The sequence below is a fragment of the Macrobrachium nipponense genome, chromosome 5 (genome assembly GCF_015104395.2).
Source record: "Macrobrachium nipponense isolate FS-2020 chromosome 5, ASM1510439v2, whole genome shotgun sequence".
NCBI lineage: Eukaryota > Metazoa > Arthropoda > Malacostraca > Decapoda > Palaemonidae > Macrobrachium > Macrobrachium nipponense.
The window spans coordinates 13,560,873-13,585,672 of NC_061107.1; the positions used below are offsets into that span (position 1 = coordinate 13,560,873).

General features: G+C 37.2%; 1 protein-coding gene across 4 annotated transcripts in view; it reads left to right on the forward strand.

The window, feature by feature from the left end:
- The window catches only part of LOC135215212 (high-affinity choline transporter 1-like), a 58,356-nt gene extending 34,498 nt beyond the window's left edge, over window positions 1-23,858 (forward strand). For 2 of the 4 annotated variants that reach the window (XM_064249711.1, XM_064249712.1), the window contains 9 exons: window positions 5,100-5,248; window positions 5,664-5,819; window positions 6,157-6,286; window positions 7,849-7,937; window positions 8,178-8,300; window positions 9,143-9,246; window positions 18,975-19,105; window positions 20,103-20,277; window positions 20,951-23,858. In XM_064249711.1, the coding sequence (XP_064105781.1) occupies window positions 5,100-5,248; window positions 5,664-5,819; window positions 6,157-6,286; window positions 7,849-7,937; window positions 8,178-8,300; window positions 9,143-9,246; window positions 18,975-19,105; window positions 20,103-20,277; window positions 20,951-21,155 (1,262 nt within the window). In that variant the 3' untranslated portion in view covers window positions 21,156-23,858. Of the gene's footprint in view, window positions 1-5,099; window positions 5,249-5,663; window positions 5,820-6,156; window positions 6,287-7,848; window positions 7,938-8,177; window positions 8,301-9,142; window positions 9,247-11,322; window positions 11,369-18,974; window positions 19,107-20,102; window positions 20,278-20,950 lie in introns of those variants that run through there. The other 2 variants (XR_010314618.1, XM_064249713.1) reach the window with 2 other exon arrangements.
- Window positions 23,859-24,800: the final 942 nt, after the last annotated feature.

A 24,800-nucleotide genomic window follows, 5' to 3' on the forward strand; every position in this document is an offset into this window, starting at 1 on the left:
ACAACAACAAAACACCTTGGAGATGTGTAACTGTTAATGAAGTTTCTTGTCCTTTTTTTGTATCTTTTTATTGCGGTTTGGCCACAACATGTGTACGAACAGTCGTTATTGTTTTCTTGAAGTTAAGGCTAATTCAATCGTCGCATGTTTTCTAGTGTGTTAATTCTCTTTGGCGAGGTTGTTTGTTTATTATTTACCCTTTTTCCTATCCTTTTACCCTTCACAAGAAGTTTACAAAGGTAGAAGAGGAGACTGACAATTCCTTGGTCACAAGTCGCCACTAACTATATTCTAATCGTTGCATGTTTTTTTTCCTAGTTTGTTAAGTTTCTTTGGCGAGGTTCTATGTTAATTATTTACTTTTTTATTTCAATCCCTTTACCCTTTATAATACGCTTAGAATAGTATAAGAGGGGACTCTAATATTATCAATATTTTTAGAGTGGCATTTTTTCTAGTATGTCAATCTTCTTTAGCGAGGTTTTACGTTTATTATTTCATTTTTCTTTTATTTATTTTAGCAGAGGATACTTTCTTTTCATAAGAAGCTTAAAATAATATAAAAATCGAAACTGACAATTCTTAGTCTTCAAGTTGCCCATAGTTCAGATTAAAATATGTTGACTTCCCCTTTGGCATGTCAAAACACAAATCAGACTAATTCACGAAGCTTCTGATTACATGCATCATTTGTAATAATAAAATCGGAGTGGACCTATCTTGCTTGTCCACCCCGGGTGGAGGGGGGGGGGCGGGGTCGGTAGGGGATAGGGATAGTAGGGGAGGCATGACACATCCACCCTCCTCTTTCAAGCCTGTTTGTCCGGAGTAGGCAGGGGATCGGGTGGGTATGGGAGACAAGACGGGCAGCGGCGGGTTCCAGCACAGTGTGGCGCACGCCATCAAACTCGTACGCAAAGAAAAAATAAGTTTTTCAAGAATTACTATGTTTTTCTTTAATGTGTGAAAATAATGTGCCTGGGGTACTTTGCATTTGTTTGTTTACTTTTGTGTCTCAAAATTATATAAATGCCAATCGTTTAAATATATCTTAAGCTAAAATATTGCAACACCGTGACACTCAGATATTTAGAAGGAAATTCCACGGTTATATGAACTGTCTACACAAGTATATATAGTATTTAGACGGTGAGATTTTGCCAGCCATAGTCTAAAACTTGTCTAAATATATTTCTCAAGAAAAATCGTATCACTGTGGGATTTCTTTCTGTAGTCCCGAATAATTTACGTTTTTGCACAAAATTTTCTCCTTCCGTTAAACAAATATTGAAAGGTCATACTAGCGCCATCTGTGAGCGTTATTCAGTTCATAAATATAAATAAAATGACCAAACACGTTAATTTCCTCGGCAGAAAACATACTGCAAAGCAATATCAGCTGTAAAAATTAAGTCGAAATTTTCTTCCAAAGTTAAAAAAAAAAAAAAAAAAAAACAAAAAAAAAATTAAAGCTTGACTCCGGCGACTTCTAGATTCACTTCTTAGAAACTGGTACTTATTCCTACGAACCAGAACCAACAACTTGGCACTCAGGATTGTTTGGAATTCTTGCTTGGGTCCAAATCCAAGGGCTTCTCGCAAAACTGCACAGCCTCCGCGGAATGCTAGTCGCGCAGGAACGGTGCTTGCATTGAGGCATCGTCACGACGATCCTTGTCTTCAAGTCCGTAAGCAAACTAGACCGAGCCAGTTAGCTATTAGTCACTTAAGGCCGCCACTAACGCTCAGTTATACCTGCGCAGTTATGCCTGCACAGTCGGCCTGTGCAGGCAAAACTGAACCCACTAGAGTACAGTTTTATCTGCACAGTCGGCCTCGCAGGCAAAACTGAACGTTAGTGTGTTCAGTTTTGCCCGCACAGGCCGACTGTACGGACATAACCGAACAGTTATAACTGAGCATTAGTAGGTTCAGTTTTGCCCGCAAAGGCCAACTGTACAGATATAACAGAGTAAGTTTAATTGAACATTAGTGGGTTCAGTTTTGCCTGAAAACTGAGCAGGTATAACTGAACGCTAGATGGCGGCCTTAACACCTGGAATGAACTTAGCCCTAGAATTTGTTCCTAAGATTCCTTCCTTTATTATTTTGATGATCTTCATCTATCCTTTAAAGTAACGCAATGTGACCTATGCCTCCTTCGAGCCAGTTGTTTACTGCATTTCTTTTGTCAATCTTCCTCCTTGGCCAACGATTAAACACATTCCACGAGCACTCTTCCTCTTCCTCGCCGTTTATTGCTTTGCCTGTCGAAGTCACGTGAGATCTGGAATTTCTGCTTTGTGCTCGACCGATGTCTCTTAGATGAACACCATTTTATTTTCGGCAGCGGCTCCGGGTAAACTGGTCTTTCTTCTGGTGCGTAAACTGGTCTTTCTTCTGGCGCGTAAACTGGTCTTTCTTCTGGCGCATAAACTGGTCTTTCTTCTGGCCGGTAAACGTGGTCTTTCTTCTGGCTTGCAAAGGTATAACTTTTGCTGGGTTTTCATTTCAACGAAGCTTTTATAATTTTGGGCTTGGATTAAAATATTCTTTTGTTACATATTAAAAATATGTTGTACCGTTTGTGCATTTGACAATTTCACGTGAAAAACTCCCAACATTCAGAATGCTTGGCCACATTACTTGAAGACGAATTGCGTTCTTGGCATCTTTATCATCTAAATCTGAAGAGAATGTAACTCTTTATTTAGTTTTTTAAGCTGCCAGGTTAGAATGCTTAATAGATCATAAGGCACTGTGGCTAACTGCTAATGCTAAAAAAAAGATAGAACAAGCTTCAAAGAAGTAATGAACACCAATATTTTCCATCTCTATGTCATTCATTTTTCTCGTTTCTCACTAACCTCAGTCAACCATTACCCGCAACTTCAAAATCTCTAATTCCCCATAATTCGACCACAACTTCAAAATCTCTAATTCCCCGTAATTCAGTCGCACTTCAAAATCTCTAATTCCCCATATTAACGTCGCAACTTCAAAATCTCTAATTCCCCTATCGAACCCACAATTCGAACCACAACTCAAAATCTCCTAATTCCCCATAATTCGACCACAACTTCAAAATCTCTAATTCCCCGTAATTCGACCGCAACTTCAAAATCTCTAATTCCCCATAATTCGTCCGCAACTTCAAAATCTCTAATTCCCCATAATTCGACCACAACTTCAAAATCCTCTAATTCCCCATAATTCGTCCGCAACTTCAAATCTCTAATTCCCCACATAATTCGTCCGCAACTTCAAAATCTCTAATTCCCCATAATTCGACCACAACTTCAAAATCTCTAATTCCCCGTAATTCGACCGCAACTTCAAAATCTCTAATTCCCCATAATTCGACCGCAACTTCAAAATCTCTAATTCCCCATAATTCGACCACAACTTCAAAATCTCTAATTCCCCATAATTCTGTCCCGCAACTTCAAAATCTCTAATTCCCCATAATTCGTCCGCAACATCAAAATCTCTAATTCCCCATAAGTCGACCACAACTTTAAAATCTCTAATTCCCCATAATTCGACAACAACTTCAAAATCTCTAATTCCCCGTAATTCGACCGCAACTTCAAAATATCTAATTCCCCATAATTCGTCCGCAACTTCAAAATCTCTAATTGCCCCATAATTCGAACCACAACTTCAAAATCTCTAATTCCCCATATTCGTCGCAACCTTCAAAATCTCTAATTCCCCATAATTCGTCCGCAACTTCAAATCTCTAATTCCCCATTTAATTCGACCACAACTTCAAAATCTCTAATTCCCATAATTCGTTCCGCAACTTCAAATCTCTAATTCCCCATAATTCGTCCGCAACTTCAAAATCTCTAACTCCCCATAATTCGACCACAACTTCAAAATCTCTAATTCCCCATAATTGTTCGTCCGCAACTTCAAAATCTAATTCCCCATAAATTCGCCCACCAACAACTTCAAAATCTCTAATTCCCCATAATTCGACCACAACTTTAAAATCTCTAATTCCCCGTAATTCGACCGCAACATCAAAATCTCTAATTCCCCATAATTCGACCACAACTTTAAAATCTCTAATTCCCCATAATTCGTCCGCAACTTCAAAATCTAATTCCCCATAATTCGACCACAACTTCAAAATCTCTAATTCCCCATAATTCGACAACAACTTTAAAATCTCTAATTCCCATAATTCGTCCACAACTTTAAAATCTCTAATTCCCATAATTCGACCACAGCTTTTAAAATCTCTAATTCCCCATAATTCGACCACAGCTTTAAAATCTCTAATTCCCCATAATTCGACCGCAACTTCAAATCTCCTAATTCCCCATAATTCACCACAACTTTAAAATCTCTAATTCCCCATAATTCGTCCGCAACTTCAAAATCTAATTCCCCATAATTCGACCACAACTTCAAAATCTCTAATTCCCCATAATTCGACAACAACTTTAAAATCTCTAATTCCCCGTAATTCGACCGCAACTTCAAAATCTCTAATTCCCCAAAACCCAAAATTCCGACCGCAACTTCAAAATCTCTAATTCCCCAAAATTCGACCGCAACTTCAAAATCTCTAATTCCCCAAAATTCGACCGCAACTTCAAAATCTCTAATTCCCTAAAATTTGACCGCAACTTCAAAAACTCTAATTCCCCATAATTCGACCGCAACTTCAAAATCTCTAATTCCCCGTAATTCCACCGCAACTTCAAAATCTCTAATTCCCCATAATTCGACCACAACTTCAAATCTCTAATTCCCCGTAATTCGACCGCAACTTCAAAATCTCTAATTCCCCAAAATTCAACCGCAACTTCAAAATCTCTAATTCCCCATAATTCGACCGCAACTTCAAAATCTCTAATTCCCCATAATTCGACCACAACTTCAAAATCTCTAATTCCCCGTAATTCGACCACAACTTCAAAATCTCTAATTCCCCGTAATTCGACCGCAACTTCAAAATCTCTAATTCCCCGTAATTCGACCGCAACTTCAAAATCTCTAATTCCCCGTAATTCGACAGGATTAAAAAATGAAATGTAAACAAAAAATACAAAATCATTTTTAAGTGACAAATGTTTTAATTACAGGCTCAACATTGGCTGTCATCCTGGACATCGGTAATGAAATCTCTATCTTAGTGAGTGCTGCTATTGCTGTCACTTACACACTTTTTGGTGGCTTGTATTCGGTGGCTTTCACAGACGTTATACAGCTTTTCTGCATCTTTATGGGTCTGGTAAGTTTAAAGTGACTACACAAAGAGAAGGGGAAAAAGGTATTACTTATTACTGTAGCAAACAAACAAAATTTGACGGGTGCAATTTTTTATCAGTTAAGGAATCCCTCTTGCAACTTTATTTCGTGAGACCAAATCCAGAAGCACATATGAACCGAATCAAATCAGCATTTACAACTGGAAGCAAAAAAAGGGGCTATTTATGTCCGTAAAATAGTATTTCTATTGTCTACTTCAATTTTAAAACATTGATTGTGCCTTTCATCGTCTATTCTCAATTTTTCAAACAGTGGCTGACCGTCTTACAACTGGAAAACAGGGGATATTTCTGTCCGTAAAATAGTATTTCTATCATTTAATTCAATTTTCCAATAGTGATTAACCTTTCATCGTCTATTCTCAATCTTTCCAACAGTGGCTGACTGTGCCTTTCGCTTACGCCCACGAGGCAGTGGGCTCCCTATCTCTCAATGAGACAGACTGGCTGGGGAGCATCGAGTCCACATCACCTGAATGGGGCCTCTGGATTGACTATTGGCTGCTGCTCATCTGTGGTGGCATCCCGTGGCAGGTATGTCAGAGAGCTGAGAGAAGCAGGGGCTCGAAACACTGACGGTAATTTGATGCTTAGTATGTTAATTCCCCTGGATTAACCTATCACAAGTATGTCCCACGCACTGTGGAGTAGCTGAGAATGAAAACGTCCTTGCGAGTAAATATCTGGAAGCCCTTGTCATTCACATTAGTCTAATGGCTCTATCCCATGTTAAAACATCAGCGTTCATCATGTAATACCTTCATCAGGCTCCACAGCTGTCAAATGAGATACCTCCTAGCACAAAGAATTCTCCATCTGCAGTTTATTTCAAATACGGACCATCTGTGCTCACTGGTTTTACACTCCACAGGTATACTTCCAGCGCGTCCTCTCCTCCAAGTCACCTCGCCATGCCCAGATATTGTCTTACAGTGCATCTTTCGGCTGCATTTTGAGCGCTGTACCCGCCTGCATTATTGGAGCCATCGCTAAGGCCACCGGTAAGCGTGCAGTTTTCTATCCTCGAATCAAACTCGTCAAAATCTCGCACATTCCGAGGTTTCAATACGAAACAATTCGACATCGGTGTAGACCACTCTCATCTAAATAAGTTCGAACCATATAGAGTTTCTTTTCACTAACATCACTTCAGCACTACAACTTGCGTGAATTTACGTTTCAAAACTCACATGATGATTTATCAGTATCACACGATCACTTACTTTTTTCCTTCTCCGGTTTTTATTTAAGGCATGTCTTCGTCACCAAGCCTCACTCTATCAGCAATGCCTATGGTATTCTATACGCATTTCGCCCATGGTTTATCCATCTGGGTGCCTCTACTACTAGAATGACACCTGCCTCTGTTATCATTTCACATATGACACCATAACAGTGCAACAATTTTCTTATGATTATGTGCATTTGTTTTTGCAACTTTTTCTCAAGTACACGCTATGAAAGTTCTCTCAAACTGATGGCTCTACAGGATAGTTTTTGACAACAAGCTTTCTTACACTTAATCAGATTTAATTATTTCTGTATATCATATACCTTTTTAACGTCAGATGACACTGGGGTTATTAGTTAACAAGGGACTAGCCTTACGACACTGCCAGACAGGCTAAAACATGATCTGTCAGCGGTACAAATGCTAAGTAGGTTTTCTGTCATAGAAATAAAAATGTGATATCATTTACTGTGACATGAATTTAAACCCGATACAAAAGGTCTCCTTGGTACCTGCGCTTTAAATAACAGTAATTTTACAGGGATAAATATATTGTAAGACTATATGACATGCATTACTCGTAAGTTTGTTTTATGTGGAATGTAAACTGCAAGATAATGTTCTCTAAAATGCCAATACTTGATAAAGGTGATGAAGGGTAATGAATGGGAAATAAAATTTAAAAAAAGTTAAAACTGAAGTTAGCAGATAAAATATCACGTATTCGAATGATGTAAAGTTAACGCTATCAAATAGACAAGATCCTCTAAAGACCAAAATTAAAAGTTTGATATGGTAAAGCAATGTGTGTAGCTCCTAACATGCGAGAAGAAAGCCTTTAAGGTCCCTGTCTCTACACAAGTTCCAAAGGTAGAGAGGCAAAACATCCAATAACACCATGACTATTTCTAAGAGACCATTTTGTATATGATACTTCCAAAACCTTAATTATTCGGGATCCTGTCTCAGCTTAATTTGAATGTTACCATTATAATATAGTAATGAATGACAATGGTATAATTTTTCCTTTTCTTTAAAAAACATCCATTACTTTTAAAGATACGTTGATCACATCGCCAGAGTGGTTTTCGTTTTTTAAACTCCTTGGCCACAGAAACATACAACACTAACGTTTCTCAACACTAATCCTAAAGTCCTATTTCACAGACATACAACATATAAGAACACCACTCTTTGACAGCCACCTGCTACTCTTTCAATAATTCACCCCTAAATCGATACAAATATAGCATAATTCTTAGTGGGCTATCAGTAAGATAGGAACTGCTTGAAAGTAACAAAAATATGTATGTGATGACTTCGTACTTGCAGACTGGACTGCAACTGGATTTGGCCACCACCCAGAAGGATATGAGAAGAAGCTTGTTCTACCTTTGGTCATGCAATACCTTACGCCCGTTGTAAGTAAAGCATGTAATTACAGTTGTTTCATATCTAATATCTTCAGCAATTGGAACCGCTTGAGGTCCTTGAATACTGTAACAATGTTCCAATTCAAGTTCTGTTAATTTCGAAAACTAGGACACTTGGCAGAATTGCGAAGATTCCGGTGACAAAATTCAATAGTACCCCAAATAGGATCTAGTTACCAGAGTTGAATGAGTGTTGACTAACTGACAGTAATTTCTCTTCTTACACAGTGGGTTACTTTCCTTGGACTTGGTGCAGTTAGTGCAGCTGTTATGTCATCGGCAGATTCCTCTGTTCTTTCAGCGTCATCAATGTTTGCCAGGAACATCTACAAGAATGTCTTCAGACCGCAGGTGTGTTGAGAAGCCTCTAAATTGTCAATGGCAGCACAACCTCTTTAATTAACTGTTTAGGAAAGTTTTGTGCTAGCAAATAATGCAAAGATATTCAGGGAACATCTACAAGAATGTCTACAAACTGCAGGTGTGTTTAGAAGCATCTAAATTGTCAATGAAAGCACAGCTTTAATTAAGTGCTTAGAAAAGTTTTGTGCTAGCAAATAATGCTAAGATATTCAGGGAACATCTACAAGAATGTCTTCAGACCGCAGGTGTGTTTAGAAGCATTAAATTGTCAATGGCAGCACAACTTCTTTATTTAACTGTTTAGGAAAGTTTTGTGCTAGCATATAATGCTCAGATATTCAGGAAGCATCTACAAGACTGTCTTCAGATCACAGGTGTGTCTAGAAGCCTCTAAATTGTCAATGACAGTACAACTTCTTTAATTAATTAACTGTTTAAGAAAGTTTTGTGCTAGCAAATAATGCTAAGATATTCAGAGAGCATCTACAAGACTGTCTTTAGACCACAGGTATGTTTGAAAGGCTATGAATTATCATTAAAAGAAAAGCTCTCTTCATTAACTGCTTAATAAACGTTTCCTTGCACACGCATAATCCAAAGATATAAAAAAAATGCATCATGAAAAAATACTGATGTATTATGACACTGACCCCATCCAACGTTTGACATTTTAATTCGTCCTGTCAGAAGTATTGCTAGGAATTTAACAACGTCGTGATTAAACTGTTGCATAGTAAAAATCCACACTTATATAAATAAGTAAATGAATTCAGAAGTATCAAACGCGGAGCTCTCAGAGGATCGACTAAATCAAACGTTATTCCCAACAGGCGAGTGACCGCGAAGTCATCTGGGTCATGAGAGCAGCCATCATAGTCGTCGCCATCATTGCTTCGACCATTGGCATTCTGATCAACAGCATTTACTACCTCTTGTAAGTTTTCCCCGGACTTTACGTTCTTGTGCTTGCTGCGGGTCACGTGTTACAGACACACTGGCAGAAGAAAAAAAGAAAAAAAAAGAAAGCTCCTTCACGCATTGTCTCTCCGTAGACTAGGAAACTTAGTTTACCACAACTACAAGACGTCAAAGCCTCTCTCTCTCTCATCTTTGGGTTGCTTCCCTGTGCTTTGCTTTGCTAACCCTCAATCTCTCTTTTATAGTTTTTCCTTGATTTGTGTCAGAACAAAAAACCCTCTATCCCTCCCTGACTCTAACGGCTACCAAAAAAAAGTATCATCTATACTCTGTTTTTTTTTTCATCTGTCCATCCGCCTGTGGTGTTTTTGTATGGTAACACTGCGTCCCGAGCTTTAGATAGTTACATTCAGCTTACATTCAACGATTATAATAATATCCTATTTCGAATATTAACGGTGTAATTCGCATACAGTAAATTATTAAAACACTTTTCAGTTGCAAATGTACACCCAGATATCCTTTTATTTACCTAAAACTTACAAATAGCGTAACTATCTAAAGCCCGGGACGCAGTGTTACCATACAAAAACACCACAGGCGGATGGACAGATGAAAAAAAAACAGAGTATAGTTTATCTGCACATTATCAAGTGGCGGAATATATCATTCATGGAGAGAGCATCAATTGATTTACTGATTTCATTTTACACGAGAGTCTTCATGATCGTGTGCATTTCAAAGGCGCTACTCATGACCGATCTCTTTCAGTAACGGGAACTAAAATATATATATTTCATATATTCAATACAAAACTGAAAACGTGGATTAAATTAATTCCTAAATCTCGCTCCAATATTTGAATAAAGTACTCTTGAAATATATTTACCATCGATGGAGTCTTGATGCAAATTTGGGTTCTCACCAAATTATGATGATGCTCAGTTATATTGGAATTTAATATACAATCTAATAACATTTACTGCATTAATTTGAGTGTTTTAAAATTAATAATACTCAAAAGAGGATCTTAAACTCTCCATAATAATTTAGACGATGCTATCCATCATGCCATCTGGATTACAGTCATCGACAAGGACAAAATCAGTTCTTCCAATTTTCTCAGCCATTCAGTCAACATTCCATTAAAAGTGATATTATACTGACACCTGAAAATGGCAGTTATTAGCACCCTTTGTTAAGTGCCTAAATAGTACCCTTCTGTTTTGTGGCAAGACGGCTTCGCCTCTGCTGAAGAAATGCTTTTCTCGTGAATGTGCAGCAAAACATTACCTAACATTCTAATATTAGCATCCAATAAGTTTGTCTCATAGTAGGCACCATTTTACCGCACGTTTATGTCTTCTCAATGCTTCTGACTTTTAACTCTCTCCTTCAGCAGCGTTTGGTCACATCCTTCGTAGGAACCTCGCTGCATCATTTTTGAAGGGACCCTCAAATGGTCGGTGTTTATTTTTCGAATCCTTGATTAAGTTGATAACTAGATTTGTAACTTAGTTAAGGATACCTTTCGAAGTCTGTGTCTAGCTGGATTTGGTAAGGGGTCAGTCACATGAGGTTTTGTTATCAATTGACCTAGGTCTGTCATAGTTCATGAATTCAGCCTGAAAAGATAATACCATAACCAGACTTACTTAAAACTGGTCTTGACATTTTCAATTCTTGTGAAGATCTGTCGATTAATTTATTTATTCATCTCGTTGATTAATTAGCTTATAGAAGAAAGCGGGAGCCTGATCCCATTATGGTGAGAATCTTATTTTAAACACTGATCGTTTGAGGGCCTCCTAAAATTTCTATTTTTGTTTTTATATTTTTTTGAGTGATATTGTTCCTAGCACTAACTTGCCAGGCTAATATTTGCCTCTTTTGTATTTTAAGGCTGTTAGTGAAAATCATCCAAGAAAGAAAGAAAAAAAATTTATCTTTTTACAACATTGAGATCAAGATGTAACGAAACAAACAAAAACTGCTGTTCAATTCAGTCATTCTTAAAATGTCATGAATTTAGCATAAAGATTTAAATTTACTATTTGTATGAAGACCTTACTGACAATCTCCGTTATTTCAGCCTTGTCATGCCCAGTACAGTGTGGATGTGTAAGTGGTAGTTTATAGTAAGTCCTTAGGTAAAAAGATTATCTGCAACTGCCTCTCACACAGATGAAGTCCTGAGGACCTGTGATGATTCAGGTCTTCTGTTCTGGAGCCACAGATAATCCTAATTATAAACAGAGGTTCCAGTAACACCAACTTGATAACCAAGTCAAACTTTGACTGAATTCAAAAAAATCTTCCCAAGAGGAAAAGGAAATAATTTCTTATCCATTTGGTTGTTTTAGTATTCTAAATTGGCTGTAAAGAAGGGGGTGGGGACTAGGGGACTTAATCAACAGACTTCCTCAGCTTCAAAGGAATGTGGAAGGCAGTTACTATTTTTTTTTTTTTGACAGCTTAGTTGACTCTTCATAGCGAAGACAATATCTCTTTCGTAAATTTATCCTGAGAATTTTACAAAGCCCCCTTTTTTTAAAACTAAGAATTTGGTGTCTTCCATCTATAAAGAGTTAGCATTGTAGAATCTTTCTGTCTTTTTCTCACTCTCTTTTTTTTTAAGAACAAATCATTATTTTGTAAAGTATTATTTGCTCCTTGTTAGTCAGCAATTAGCAATCATCTCTCCCATTGCTTTATGGTAACTGATTCTGATTCATGACGATTAGACGGAAGATTATCCATTTGACTTTTGGATAAAACCATATCCCCAAAGGATTCTTGGACCACGAAGCACTGGAAGGGATGTGGTGGGTGTTAGTAATGATTTTTTCCGCAGTGGGTCTGCTCCAGTTAATTTTCAACGGACTGAATATATTAGGTAAAATTATTAATTCTCAATCACTAATTTTCAATGTTGCTTTAAAAAATCCCATTCAATACAAATTATCATTGCTTTGCATAAATAAAACTTAAACTATGAAATAGTTGATTAAAATTTATGTTGTAAAATGTACACATAAATAGCTGCATCTCATAATTATGTCACAGAATTAACTACTCACGTGATAGGTCAAAATTAATTAGCTTTTAGTCTAATAGATAATGAGGTAAAATATCGATGAGCAGTTAAGCAAAAAAAAAAAAAAAAAAAACTATGATGAGTTTGGAGCACATTCACTGAAAATGTCCACATTTATCAACTGTGTTGTTTTTCCCCTCTGTAAGGATTCTTATTGACCCCCCAAAAATATCATGGTGTTTGGATATGCTCAGAGAATTGTTTTGACCCTTTGCCAAAAAAGGAACAACGCAAATATAATGATCTATTTACCTCCACTGCCACATATATCTTTACTGCTTTTCTCTGTCCAACAGAACCTTACATCCTTGATTGTTGTAAGTTATGTTTTTCTTTTGATGTTGACTTAATCCAATAATAATCACTCAGGCAGAGAGTGGTCAACTTAGCGTGGGCAACTAGTACGAAGTTCACCCCCTTCGTTTTTTTGAACTTTATTTAAAAAATCAGCTGCATTTAAAAAAAGGGTTTTATGTCTCTTCAATGATCAGCTTACTTGTTGCTGACTCATTACCGTAAATTACCGTAATCAATGATGAATTATTATTCATTCCAGAAGGTTCATTTCAGCTGGGAAATGTTGTCTTGCAATGGATGCGTCTGAGTCATAACCACTTTCTCTGTCCCACACTTTTTTTCTTGTAAAACCCCTCAGTTCATAATCCAGACACTAACTCACGCTTAAAATAAGAATAAGTAACTTGGCAGATGAATTCGTATATAGAAAAAATCATATTCGCTGAGGACGTGTTCCGTAGCTAATGAAGGATCATCAAATGAAAATTACTTTTTTTTTTTTTTTTTGCTACATAAGAGCTGTGATCAAGTCACTGAGGGATACTATAAGAGGGAGAAGGCTTCAGGTTCGTATTCTACTCTTGGGGAAGTATGAGTTAGCCACCAAATTTCTACGGAAAATGCAAATGAATTCTGAGCTGTAAAAAAATGATTTACTTCCTGTGCAATCAATGGGTTAAGCTGTGGTTCCAAATCCCATCATTGCTCTCATACAAGCAACAGCGTAATTGCAATATGTACCTATTTTTCGTGTAATACGCCAAAATCTTTCATAACCACTTTCATAAATTCTGTCGTAGTTTCTGTTGGTCTCCTAGAGACCCTTGGCTCTAAGATGAACGAGGATGGTAAATATAATTAAAAATTGCCGATAGTCCTACCATTAGTAACCTGTAATCAGTAATGTCACTTAAGTTCTTGTGCACAGTCTAGTGTTTCTCTAGATTTTATTCTTCATCTTATCTTAAGAAACTAGACGCCACCTTTTTTTTTTTTTTTTTTTTTTATTCTGGTGCCTTTCGCACAAGTCATCAAGCTATTTCTGCATAAAATTTCTTAGTGTATTGTATTTTTGCGAAATATTCCCCGTGTCTTAGACTTCACTTATTACAGTGGGTGTATCTCATTTAGTTGCCTTGTTTTGTGACGACCATTTCACATTATTTCTATTTCTATCTATGTATAATTCCTTGATATTGGTTTATAAATCTCAGCTTAGAGAGATGTTACAAAGGCTTCAATTCTCTTGCTATTCAGAAAGTATTAACCTTTTCAAAGGAAGCATCGGTATTACCTCTTATCTCCTGTGACACCTCGAAATTTTTTGTTTTTGTTTTGCAGTAGTGATCCTTAGCCTTCGTACACGATTCATAATAAAAACTGCCTGAACTTCTTCCTTCCTTCGAGCCTTATTTTGGAAGCAGTCAAGTTATGAATTCTTGTGTCCGGAAATGTATGAATACTGACTTTTGAACCAAAAGGAAAACTCTTCAATCTAAAAGCTTTTTTCCATTTCGAACTCGCTTGACAAAGACTCTCAAAGTTTTCGTGCTGACTTTCAAAACATAAAGTAAGGATCTACTTTTTTAAAATTAGCTTGTTTACACAAGAAAGGTGGCGTCTGCTGTGAATTAAAAAAAAAAAAAAAAAAAAAAACAAGACGCACAGACTGTAAACAACGTCAGTTAATCTCAACCCATGAAAGATCAGATTTATCATCTTCAGAGACTTGAAAAATAAAGATATATAACTTACATAGAGTTGTTTCGCTGTTGTATTTCTGTCATGTTTCAGTCAACTCCGGCTTCTGCCCAAGATTAGCGAGGGCATAGGGTGGACCCTCGGGAATGAGGGGGGGCGGGTGCCCTTGCCAACACGCGTGGGCATCTCTGCCAAGCAAGCAACCGGCGGGGTAACTCGAGTGAGCCAAAATGGGTGACGTCCATGGGCACGAAGGGAGAATTTATGATCCGGCCCTGTGTGTATGTGTGTATGTGTGTTGTGTATGTGTGCCCCCATTCCTCCATTTTCTTCTAATGTATGATTATGCAGAATGTTTTCATGTATGATGGTTATTCATCACATCATGGTCTCATTTTTTATTTCATATAATATCTAAAGTTTTTTTTTTGGGGGGGGGTCTCATGGCTGTATTTTAGTCCACATATAATAACGATGATGCTTGTCAACAAAACACACACACACAGACATACTATGTGTACATGTGCGCATGTATTATATATACCTACATACGTATATATTTCATATCACAAGAATATAATTCTCTTAATTGCAATAGCTAAGAATATAATGCTTCAAAACAAATTCAAAGTTCATAAAACTATTCATTCATCCAAAAAATCACGCATTCCATTCATATATATGAATATTCATCCATTCAATAAAATCATTATTCATCTAGTCTTCTTCTCTTTGTCTGTTTGTCTTATTCCTGATCATCAACATTTTTATCTTGTTTTTTTTTTTTAATCTGGATATATGACACTGGCTTCGAGTTGGCACTGTCTTAGGCATATGAGTGCCAGGTGAATTGTACTTTATGTGTGAATGCAATTAGATATGTATTTTGGGATGTGCCATGACTTTTGATACCTTTCTATATGTATATAAATAAGCGTGGTTTGCTTGATCATACGTTTGCAGATGATTACGAACTACTACATTAACACACACACACACACACACACACACATATATATATATATATATATATATATATATATATATATATATATATATGTGTGTGTGTTTTTATGGGCTCCTTTTATTAGATGGAATTCTGTTGTAACATGTATGTATATGTTTATATATCTATATATATATATATATATTATATTATAAACGACATATACATACATGTTACAACAGAATTCCATCTAATAAAAGGAGCCCATAAAAACAACAAAATATAGAAAGTAAGTACTATATTTCAGAGACTTCTGTCTCTCTCTTACTTTCTATATTTTGGTGTTTTTATGGACTTATTTCATAAGATGTATTTATACAGAATGTGTGTGAGCAGGAGCGTGCACCCACGTGTGGGTAATTGTGTGCGCTTGGTGACCGAGTTCATTTCAACGACATAATGTAAACATCTCATCAAATACAGTATTTCGAAAATATGCATTACTTTGAATAAGCTCTTGCATGTGCAATATAGCAATGCAATCAACAATTATCCGATCCTTATAAACATTACTTCACCCCCTGTTGATCCACAACATTCATCTTCCCCTTTTAAATCCCGTAGGAATTATCTCTGCTCCCGCATAACCTCGAGAGACTGGATGTCCCCATTTTAATTTACCTCAAATTATAATAAATAATAATAAAAAAAAACGCGGAGTCCCTGAACGATAATATTCAGTAGTAGTTTTCCTGCTTTGAATGTGATAACGAATCTTTAAGTCTCTAACATTATAATTCTTCTGTTATTATTGTCTTACTTTTATAAGAGAAACTCTTAAAACTCATTTGAAGCCAATTCTACTTGCAACAAAAGCGTCGCATTTGCGCTTACGAGTCATAATGAGAAAATGTCAACTAACGGGCGTCAGTCATTGCTTAGGAAAATTTTTGTTTCATTTTCACTCTATATGTTTACATGTTCAACACAAAAACATATTCAAGCATTTACTTTATTTACTTTTGTCTATAATCGGATTACATAAGAAAATAACCAGATATGCAGCTGCTCATGCCTGGAATTATAGCAGGTACCATTACAACCTTAAGTGAGGTTTCACGCTTCATATAAGAGGAGGATTAAATTCCTCTTTTTACACTTGCCAAAACGATACACTCAACATGAGGATCACATAGGAGGAGGATTAAATTCTTCTACTCACTGCTGGCGTGGGCAGGGTGGGGTGATACCTTAGTGAGTGGTACGGGCCAAGTTTCCAAATATCTGACTGCCAAGCATGGCTTCCTTCCTTCCCATCATGCCCCTCTGTGGTTGAGAGGATAGAATTGAATTTATAAAATTTGTGGCCATTTGCCACGAGCCGGAGCCGAAGGCCATTCAGCGCTGAGAGGATAGAGATGGCCTGCGTGGCATCTCAATGATTGGCGGTTCAGATCCCAAAGTCGGTCTTTATTCACATCTATTTCCAGACGATATGACTCTCTTATAACGTAAAGGGATTGTTTGTTTGTTTGTTTGTATGGTGTTTTTACGTAGCATGGAATCAGTGGTTATTCAGCAACGGGACCAACGGCTTTACGTGACTTCCGAACCACGTCGAGAGTGAACTTCTATCACCAGAAATGCACATCTCTCACACCCCAATGGAATGCCCGAGAATCGAACTCGCGGTCATAAGGGTGGCAAGCCAAGACCATACCGATCATGCCTCTGAGGCGCTAGGAATAATTTTGCTCTATATCGCGAACTATTACTCTCCTTCGTAATGTTATATTAACAGTAAGATCGTTCATGTTACTCTGTAACTTCGTACATATAGGAAACATTTGCATAGATGGCCAATTTATGAATAAATGCACGAAGGCAGGACTCCATAACCTAAAATCCAAGAGTTCGTATATTGTAAACAGAGGCCCAGTTTTAGCTGCACCTGTTTTTCGATAGTATCTTGCATACTAATCCCAGCAAAGTATCGAATAAACTATTCATTTATATTTTCAGAAAATATTGCGATAGCCTAATCACCTACATATTCAGATATTCACGGATAATATTTTTAAGAATCGGTATTTTTCATAAGTATGTGTCTGATTTCTTCATCTGCTTCTTTATCATGTTTTTGATCATCACTAAAAGGATCTTGCTTTATAATACAACCCAAAGAATATTCGCATCTAATGTCCGCCTCAAAATGATCTTGCTTTATCGTACAACCTATAAAATAGTCGCCTCAAGATGATCTTTCTTTACGGTACAACCCATACAAAATTCGCCTCAAAATGATCTTACTTTATGGTACAACCCATAGAATATTCGTGGGAATGATTATCTTTTTCATCAATCTGAAAAATAATAGCGATATAATTTCGTGTTATTCGTGGTGCAATTTTCTGTCCTTCGTCTCGTGAAAATGGAGTATATTTCAAAAGCTTAGAATGGCTTTATTTTACCAAGATATATGAACGACACAGAACCCATATCGATTATGAACAAGATTAACTTTAACCCTTAAGTATCATTTCATCATTTGTTGCTTTTCGTGCCATTCAGGTGCAGAATATTTTAGTAAACTGTCTGAGATTTTATTTAATATTCTTATTAACTTTTTTTTTTTTTTTTAGATTTAGGAATTCTGCTTTCAAATACACCGTCCATTTGGCTGATTCTTCATGGAAAATGCACACTGTAAATCATACATAAGTATTAAGTACCAGTGGACGTTCGTGCTATTCAAGTGAAGACTTTTAGAAGATTGTCTGAGAATTTATTCATCGTGTTCTTCAAGTTAAGAGTTTAGAAATCTGCTTTTAAATACACAGCCCATTTGGCTGAGTTTGTCGTGAAAATCGTTCATAAAAATAGAGCTAAATCATACATGAGTAATGAGTAACCAGTGGACTTGAATACTGGCTAGTTAAAACCTACGGTTCACGCACATGATTTTATCTAGCCTCCATGAAAGAAAGGTTGTTGAGACTTCCCCGTATCTTTTCATATATTTTTTTATAATTCTTCTTCTTCTCCCAGATTCATTTTTATCCCGTTTTCCCCCGGTACATTCCCCATCCATACTGCGTTTTCCCCTTGGTAACTCAAAAATATGCCACGCCATCCTTAGCAGAAGTGTCAGCGTCCTGAATCCTTTGCCCAAAGAGGGACGCCATATTTCACCTCCCAAGACTCCAAAAGCTATTACGGATACCGCCGCCAAACCTTTATATACCACCCTTATTAACCTTTTGTTCTCACTAGTTTTTGTAGTCTATGTTTCCCTTGTCTCCAATAGGAACCTAAAGACTGTTAAACATGGATTTTCACAAAAAAAGGTTATTATGTACAGTACTTTCTTCCACAAAATCTGGGTATTAAAACGATAAGAGACAAAAGTTCACCCGCTTACATTTCTATCCAGCCCTTTGCTTGTCATCTCGAGATTGGTCGTTAAACACCCAATTTGTTTTTTTAATAGATGTCAGTTCCTCTAACTTTTTTTATTCCCCAAAAAATGAAAAAAGAAAAATCCAATGTTCTTGTCCGTCATTCAGATAGAAATCTCAAAACAGCAAACCATTTTGCGTAGAAAATTAAGATGGTAAATTATAGTTACAGCTTTTCTATTATCCATCAGCTCGGTTTTCCTTCCTTTTATTTAAAATTGTCTTGTTTTTCTCTTCTTCTTTAGCAAACTGTGCGGAGATCTGGTCTTCGTGATCCTGTTCCCACAACTACTGATGGTTGTACACTTCAGGGAACATGTGAATACTTACGGCTCCTTCATGGGGTTCAGCCTCGGGTTCATTGTGCGTCTTCTGGGTAAATATCTATTTCGTATGTCTATTATCAGGTAGTACCTGGGTTATGGCGGCTCCGACTTAAGGCGTTCCGTACTTGAAGCGCTTTTGAAATATATTCATAATAAAATTGGTTCCACGTTATGGCTGATGTTTTGAAGTTAGGATTACAGCTGGTTCCGAGTTACGGTGTTTTCCGACTCACGTTATGCTGCTGGAATGGAACCTTCGCTGTAACCCGGGGACTGCCTGTATCTAGGTACCCATGAAGTTATCAATGATTAACCTTTTCATAAATATAACTTTCAGCAGACAAGGAGAATGATCCTTTAGTGCTCATTTCTTCACCTTGGAAATTGTTGCATAAAAGCCTTATTTTTTTGTGTGATGGCTTTGGATAAGGTAAATATGGTTGTGCAAAAGTTCTCCTAAGCTTTTGACACAGAATTTTGCATTTGGCTCCTTTGAAGAACAAGCGTTGCAAACTCTTTCTTTCTGTTCATATTCCGATGCTTATTTCAATTCAACACCACAGATTCAAAAAGTGAGAACAATTAATGCATGAATATTGAGCTGTTCGTTACAATTTGAAAGTCAATTGTTTCTTTTCTGAAAAGGGCACAGCAAAACAAGCTTACTGAGAAGAAAAGAACAATAATTTGAAACATATTGGCCAATTGTCAGATGTATGCAAATATTTGGTTTACAAAATTATTTGAAGAGACTAAAATTACTCCCGAATGAACTTTGTGACCCAGTACTATTGAAGAATAACTAGACGAAATTTCTTCCATGTGCTACTTTGGTTTCGATGCGAGCATACCTCAGATGAGTGTCTTGTCTCGAGTAGTTCATGCCAGGACTGTAAAATATTCTTTTTTTTTCTATAATGAAAAAAGATATTTATGAATACGTAGTTTACAGCATAACTGAGAAATATCTTAGAGTCTTGGCAGCCTATTCACATCATCCTCATATTTACAAGTAACCAAATGACCAACTCCCATACCTTTCTTCAGGAGGAGAACCCTACATTGGAGTGCCTGCAGTCATTCATTACCCATTCTTTGACGTGGAAAAGGGCCAGCAGAACTTCCCCTTCAGGACAGTGTCAATGCTTGTGTCTTTAGCAAGCCTCATCATTTTCTCAGTCGTCCCAAAGATACTCTTCACTAAAGGGATCGTCTCTGACAGGTAACTCGAGTTCCCTAGGTACTTTTCAGACTCCTCCATTTATGCCCTTGGGTTTTTTTTATAAGAAATTACGACACCACAATTTAGCAACTTATAAATTGCATGTGTTTGTCATCATTGGTCAAGTGATTGATAATTCAATGTTGGAACTTTTGCAAGCCTGCGAGATAAGAGAGTAAAATATTCTAGGCATTTTTTTAAAATAAAAAGGTATATTTTAGTATGTTTTGCTATCATAATGGTATACACTGAACTCGATCAGTCATGATTCTAAGGTCAGAGTTTTGATATCAAATAACTTCCACATTATAACTTCAAAAGCTATGCAGACTTTCGAAAACAAAATAATTAAAAAAATTACTTTGAATAATCAACTAAATCCAGACTGCATCATAAAATAAATGAAAAATTGCCCAGACATACGAAGACATTTGTATAAATCAGCCCAAGGTAGGCTCCAGAGCGAGGTAGATTGTGGAAGGACTGGACTGGAATATAAAATTTATGCCAAAGTCCACGTGCTGGGACCTATGAGGTTATTCAACGCTGAAAATAATGCTGAAACAATTGGTTAAGAGGGTGGAAAGTCAGATGGAGGGAAGAGAATATGAAAGGAGGTAAGGGAAAAAGAATGAAAGAGATGTAGTTTGTGATCACCTGATTTTTTTTCCAGGTTCGACGTGTTCGAGTGCTTCAAAGCCTTGCCTCCCAAGAGCTGCGACGACACGGAGGAACTGGCGACGGACAACAGCGCTTACCACCACAACCTGGCCTTCTCCAAACCCGCCGAAGTCGACGCCAAGTCGCCCCACGACAACCTACTAGCGGCCACCTACACCGAACCCAAGGAACCCAACGGAATCGTGAACAAAGTGTGAACAAGTTCTAGCGGACCTCATAAGAGTCTTAGATTATTATTTTCTTCTTATTTTTTTCTAAAAAAAAATGATGATTCACCATAAACATAGATTTATATTATATATATATATATATTACAAATACATATATTTTTGTCACGTGTTCTGTTATGGGCGCTTGCAGAATGGATGTACTAGTACTACGCTGAGGGCACAAGGACCTGGAGTATTTACGAGATATATATATATATATATATATATATATATATATATATATATATATATATATATATATATATATATATGCATACATATTTTATATATTATATATGTGTATTCAAAGCTTTATGTCAAAGCATCCTAGGGTTAACAGTTCAGCCCACCCCGCCACCCCCAGGCCAAAGCCTAGACCGAGTGGAAACTAACCAGGAAAAGAATATTGCTTTGTGGTTCTGTTATGATGTAGTTTTCTATTTTCTCTTAAAAGGTTAGTTAAGTACACACAAACGCGCGACGAAGAGTTTTTATTTTTTTTTTTAAATATTTTACGAGCCGCTGGTGTATTAACACAAGCTTCGCCTGGGAGGCTGAAGACCCAAATAAGGAACTTCTTGTCACCCGTATAACTCTTGGTACTCTATCTGACAATGCTAGACTTCGTTTCCTCAGAGCTAACGAAGTTTCTTGATACGTAGCCAAGCACAGGACTCAATGACATGGTGATTATCTGTTAAACATTTGTCCTCGTGACAATTCACACAGAAAGCACAGAGGAACTGAATGGTTAAGTATTTACTGAATGAATTACTAGTGAATACTAGTAGGACTGGAGTTGAAGTTTTTTTTTTTGTCATGTGTAGCAATGAAAGAAGAAGACAACAGAGAGAGGGGAGAGTTCGAAGAAATATTTAATTGTTTTTGTACTGCAAATAGGAAACTTGGAAGCAAAACTTGGTAGCCAGAGTTCTCCAGTGGTAAGTTGAATGGTTTGGTGGGCACATTAGCCCACTCCAAGCACGAACAACCACAGCTTTCCCTGGCTACGCAAAAGATATTTAATGAAAAGAAGCTCTATAATGCTTCCTGGTTGTTCCAAATCATCTGAAATTCATATTAAAATAAGGCCTTAGTAAGAAGTGTGATGTTTTTGTCAATAAAAACACTCAATGATGACTGAAATATCGCAGTAAATGTAAGGAAATTATCAAAACAAAAATTTGCTGGATGCCAAAATGATGACCCACGTACCACAGTCATAGGACTCGAAAAAAATCCATAAAAAAACCGTAAACAGGATTACTGATTCATCTATGAATCCTGTTTATTCTGGTCAAAATAGAAGTCTGTCATCTCCAACTGAGTAAAAAATAATCCGGGAATAAAGAATCCTACACCGTAACTCTCGGGTATGTGAAGGGAGAACGAAGTTGTATATTACAAATATTCTTCCAAACTGAGAGACTAAATTTTAAAGATTTATGGTTGATACAGTGTTGAAAGAAGCAAGGATGACGAAGAAGTAACACCATCAAAAGTGACAAATGAAGTTGCAGAACAAGGAAACTTACTAACCAGACGTTGACCAGATAAGACAGGTAGATAGATTTGTGTTCAGTGAGTGGCTTTGTTATTCAATGAAAACCCATCTTTCCGATGAAGGCCTTGTGAGAGATGTTTTCAATTATTCTTGAATTTACCACAGGGTAAAGTTAGACGTATCTGACTGAACTGTTTTGATGGAACTGTGATACTGGCAGCGAGTATTGGTTATGGCGTTGGTTCAATCCGAGAGAAAAGCAATCTCCCTGCAAGGTAGCTTAAACTGAAAGTAGTTTGAATTCCACGTTTATATGTAAGGTCCCGAGAATAAGATTAGATTTTTGCACCGGTGACACAAAAATGCACCTGAAAATAGGAGACAGGTTACTAATGTAATATCTGTACTATTCTGGAACCGGATGAATATACGACTGACTTGAACTTTAAAGTCGAGACCCTTTGATCGATCACTCAAAGATGCAGTTGGCGTTGTATTGACTGATCACTGGTCTGATGTAGACTTGAAGACTACGTCTGTTTACTCTGCTCTGGCCTTGTAAGATCATTTAACCCTCCGTGAAAAGATATGTCACAACTTTTTATGATCAATATGATATGAACGCCATGTGGAAACCTTATTCATTTAAAGGTATGCTTGCAAAGGCTTCTGGTATACGCTTTTGAATAATGAAAAATGAACATAGCATAATTGCAATTATGTACTTTCCTCTATGGCGAGGGACTGAGGATAAATATCTAAAACATGTCATTTTTAAAATATTCTACTCTATTAATTTATTCCATAATGCAGAATTTTTGTCGAGTGTGTCTTCGTTTCTTTGTAATGTCTTGCAGACAGCGGATTTAAACCCAGACTTGTTTGAGTATGACAACAACCAGTCTTGTCTGCGTTTTGGAACCTTAAGAACATCTTTTGTGGATATTAACTTTGAAGCACCAGATGGTTAAATGATCAGCATAAATTTGTCGACTGCCATTGTTAGACAAATCACACAGGCACCAGAATAAACTGATTTCACATATCACAGATTTCGGTTTCAGGTAGAAGTTGAAAGGGGATCTCATAATAAAATGTGAGGTTCATCAAGTGTATTGCAATTGTTTTTGTAAAGTAATCAACGAAAGCATTTTTTCTCTCACATTAATAAAATCTTGTAAAATATGTTCTTTGATTTTTTTTTCTTTTAAGTTTGCCGAATCTGTGATGTGTGTCGGTTTTAGCAGAGAAAAAATGGTAGGGAGGGAAAAAATCGTAACCTACCATAGCTGAGGGAGGAGAATATCTTACCATGCTTAGAAGGCAGAAAATGGTACCCTACCATGGCTGAGGGGGGAGGGGAACTATCTTACTTTACTGAGAAGGGAGAAAAATGGTATCCTACCATGGCTGAGGAAGGAGAAAAATGGTATCCTACCGTGGCTGAGAAAGGAGAAAAATGATATCTTACCATGCTTAGAAGGCAGACAAATGGTATCCTACCATGGCTGGGGAGGGAGGAAAATATCTTACCATGGCTTCAGAGAGAGAAAAATGGTATCCTACCATGCTTAGAAGTCAGACAAATAATCTACCATTGCCCATGAAGGAGAAAATGGTATCCTACCATGGCCTAGGAAGGAGAAAATGGTATCCTACCATGGCCTAGGAAGGAGAAAATGGTATCCTACCATGGTCTAGGAAGGAGAAAATGGTATCCTACCATGGCCTAGGAAGGAGAAAATGGTATCCTACCATGGCCTAGGAAGGAAAAAATGGTATCCTACCATGGCCTGGGAAGGAGAAAATGGTATCTTACCATGGTCTAGGAAGGAGAAAATGGTATCCTACCATGGTCTAGGAAGGAGAAAATGGTATCCTACCATGGCCTAGGAAGGAGAAAATGGTATCCTACCATGGCCTAGGAAGGAGAAAATGGTATCCTCACCATGGTCCTAGGAAGGAGATGTATCCTTAACCATGGCCTAGGAAGGAGAAAATGGTATCCTACAGGCCTAGGAAGGAGAATAAATGGTATCCTACCATGGTCTGGAAGGAGAAAATGGTATCCTATTCCATGGTCTAGGAGGAGGAAAAATGGTTCCTACCATGGTCCTAGGACCGGAGAA